This window comes from Orycteropus afer, unplaced genomic scaffold, assembly GCF_000298275.1.
Source record: "Orycteropus afer afer isolate SDZICR_OR568_19922 unplaced genomic scaffold, OryAfe1.0 scaffold00292, whole genome shotgun sequence".
Lineage (NCBI taxonomy): Eukaryota > Metazoa > Chordata > Mammalia > Tubulidentata > Orycteropodidae > Orycteropus > Orycteropus afer.
In genome coordinates this window covers 343769-345490 of record NW_006921879.1, presented here as the reverse complement: position 1 = coordinate 345490, position 1722 = coordinate 343769, and the positions used below count along the sequence as shown (strand labels likewise).

Genomic DNA, 1722 nt, shown 5'->3' with positions numbered 1-1722 from the left:
CAGAAATTGAGATTCCAAAGAGATGAGCAGAGATTTCAGGAGTCATAGGCTGCAAGGAGTACACAAATCGAAGTCAGGTCACACTAAGCAGAAGGACTCTGGTAAATAGTCTGGGCTTGCAGTTGAGATCTAAGGAAAGCCATGTTCCTGGAGTAAGGGCCATATCCCAGGAGTAAGATCAAAACTGATATAGACCATCTTTAAAACACATAAAAGTAATTTTTAAATGTGATTAAAGCTATCTGCCTCTACTCTCTGTGTCTGCTAGAAGAAAACTTTCTTGGTTGGGTTATTATACCCAATGTCTTCAGAAATTTTTAGACACAATGTCTTGCATTCAAAAAATAAATAAATGAAAAATTGAGACATGCTAAGAAACAGGACTAAATGATCAAAAACCAAGAGAAGAAATAGACAACAGAAACAGGTGAACAAATGTTTAAGATTTTGGATTAATACTATGATGAACAATCACATGAATGACACCAGAATATATATTTAAATCTAGAAAAGAAGTTAAATGTGATTTTTTTTTTTTCCAATTTGCACTCTTTTTTATGTTCCCAGAATTTTCTGCAGAGCTCTTTTCATATCTTTGTTCCTAAGACTGTATATCACAGGGTTCAGGAGTGGGGTCATGACAGAATAAAACAGTGTCACAATTTTCTGCATTCCAGCTTCATGCTCAGATGCTGGGCTCCCACACATGACCAGTACTGAGCCATAGAAAAGTGAGACCATAGCTAGATGAGACCCACAGGTAGAGAACACTTTTTTTCGTCCAGCTGCTGAAGGGACCCTTAGTACAGCTTTTAGGACTAGAGTGTAGGATCCCATGATGAATATAAAGAGAATAATAAGGGGCAGAGGACTTAAGGTGGAGAAGACAAGCTCTATTACAGGAGCTCTTTTGCAAGTGAGTGCTAGAAGAGGACCAGGGTCACACAGGAAGTGGTCAATAATCCTGGATCCACAGAAAGACATCTGGGAAATGATGATAATAGGAATCAAGAACCAGAGGAAACCAAATATCCAGCAATTGGCCACAAAATAGGTACAGAGACGTCCAGTCATAATGGTTGGATAATGCAGAGGCCAGCAGATTGCAAGGTATCTATCAAATGCCATAACTGCCAAGAAAAAGCTTTCTGTGGAACCCAGGGAGAAGAAAAAGTAAAATTGGAGAAAGCACCCAGAGAAGGAGATGACTTTGGTCTCAGAAAGAAAGTTGGCCAACATGTTGGGGACAGTGGAGGTGACATACCAGATCTCCAGGAAAGAGAAGTTGGCAAGCAGGATGTACATGGGGGTGTGGAGTCTCTGATCCCAGCACACAGCACAGATGATAGAACCATTCCCCATGAGGGTCAGGAGGTAGACAATAGAGAAGAGCACAAAGAGGAGGACCTGACCCTCCATGGGGCAAGGGAAGCCCAGGAGGATGAAGCCAGTGATGGTGCTGGAGTTGTTGGGGGTGTTGAAGATTTTCATGTGTTTGTGAGCTGAAAAAGAGTAACAAATACTGAATAACAATGTAAAGACCGATGGGGACTCAGATATATATTTAAAGCATCTTGAGAAAGAAAATAAAGAATCATGTATCAATTTGTACTCTTTTTCTTTAATCCTGAAGTGTTATCTTGGCTTGCATTTTTGCTGTCATTTATATTTTCACTGTGGGTTCAAGTAAACTTTTGTCCAGAGTTGATAAACTCTTGAAGC

General features: G+C 40.1%; 1 protein-coding gene across 1 annotated transcript; it reads right to left on the bottom strand.

Moving 5' to 3' along the window:
- Nucleotides 1-555: 555 nt before the first annotated feature.
- On the bottom strand, nt 556-1586 carry LOC103205808 (olfactory receptor 11G2-like). Its single transcript, XM_007951218.1, has one exon. It carries the CDS (start codon nt 1489-1491, stop codon nt 556-558), a length of 936 nt encoding a protein of 311 aa, XP_007949409.1. The 5' UTR covers nt 1492-1586.
- Nucleotides 1587-1722: the final 136 nt, after the last annotated feature.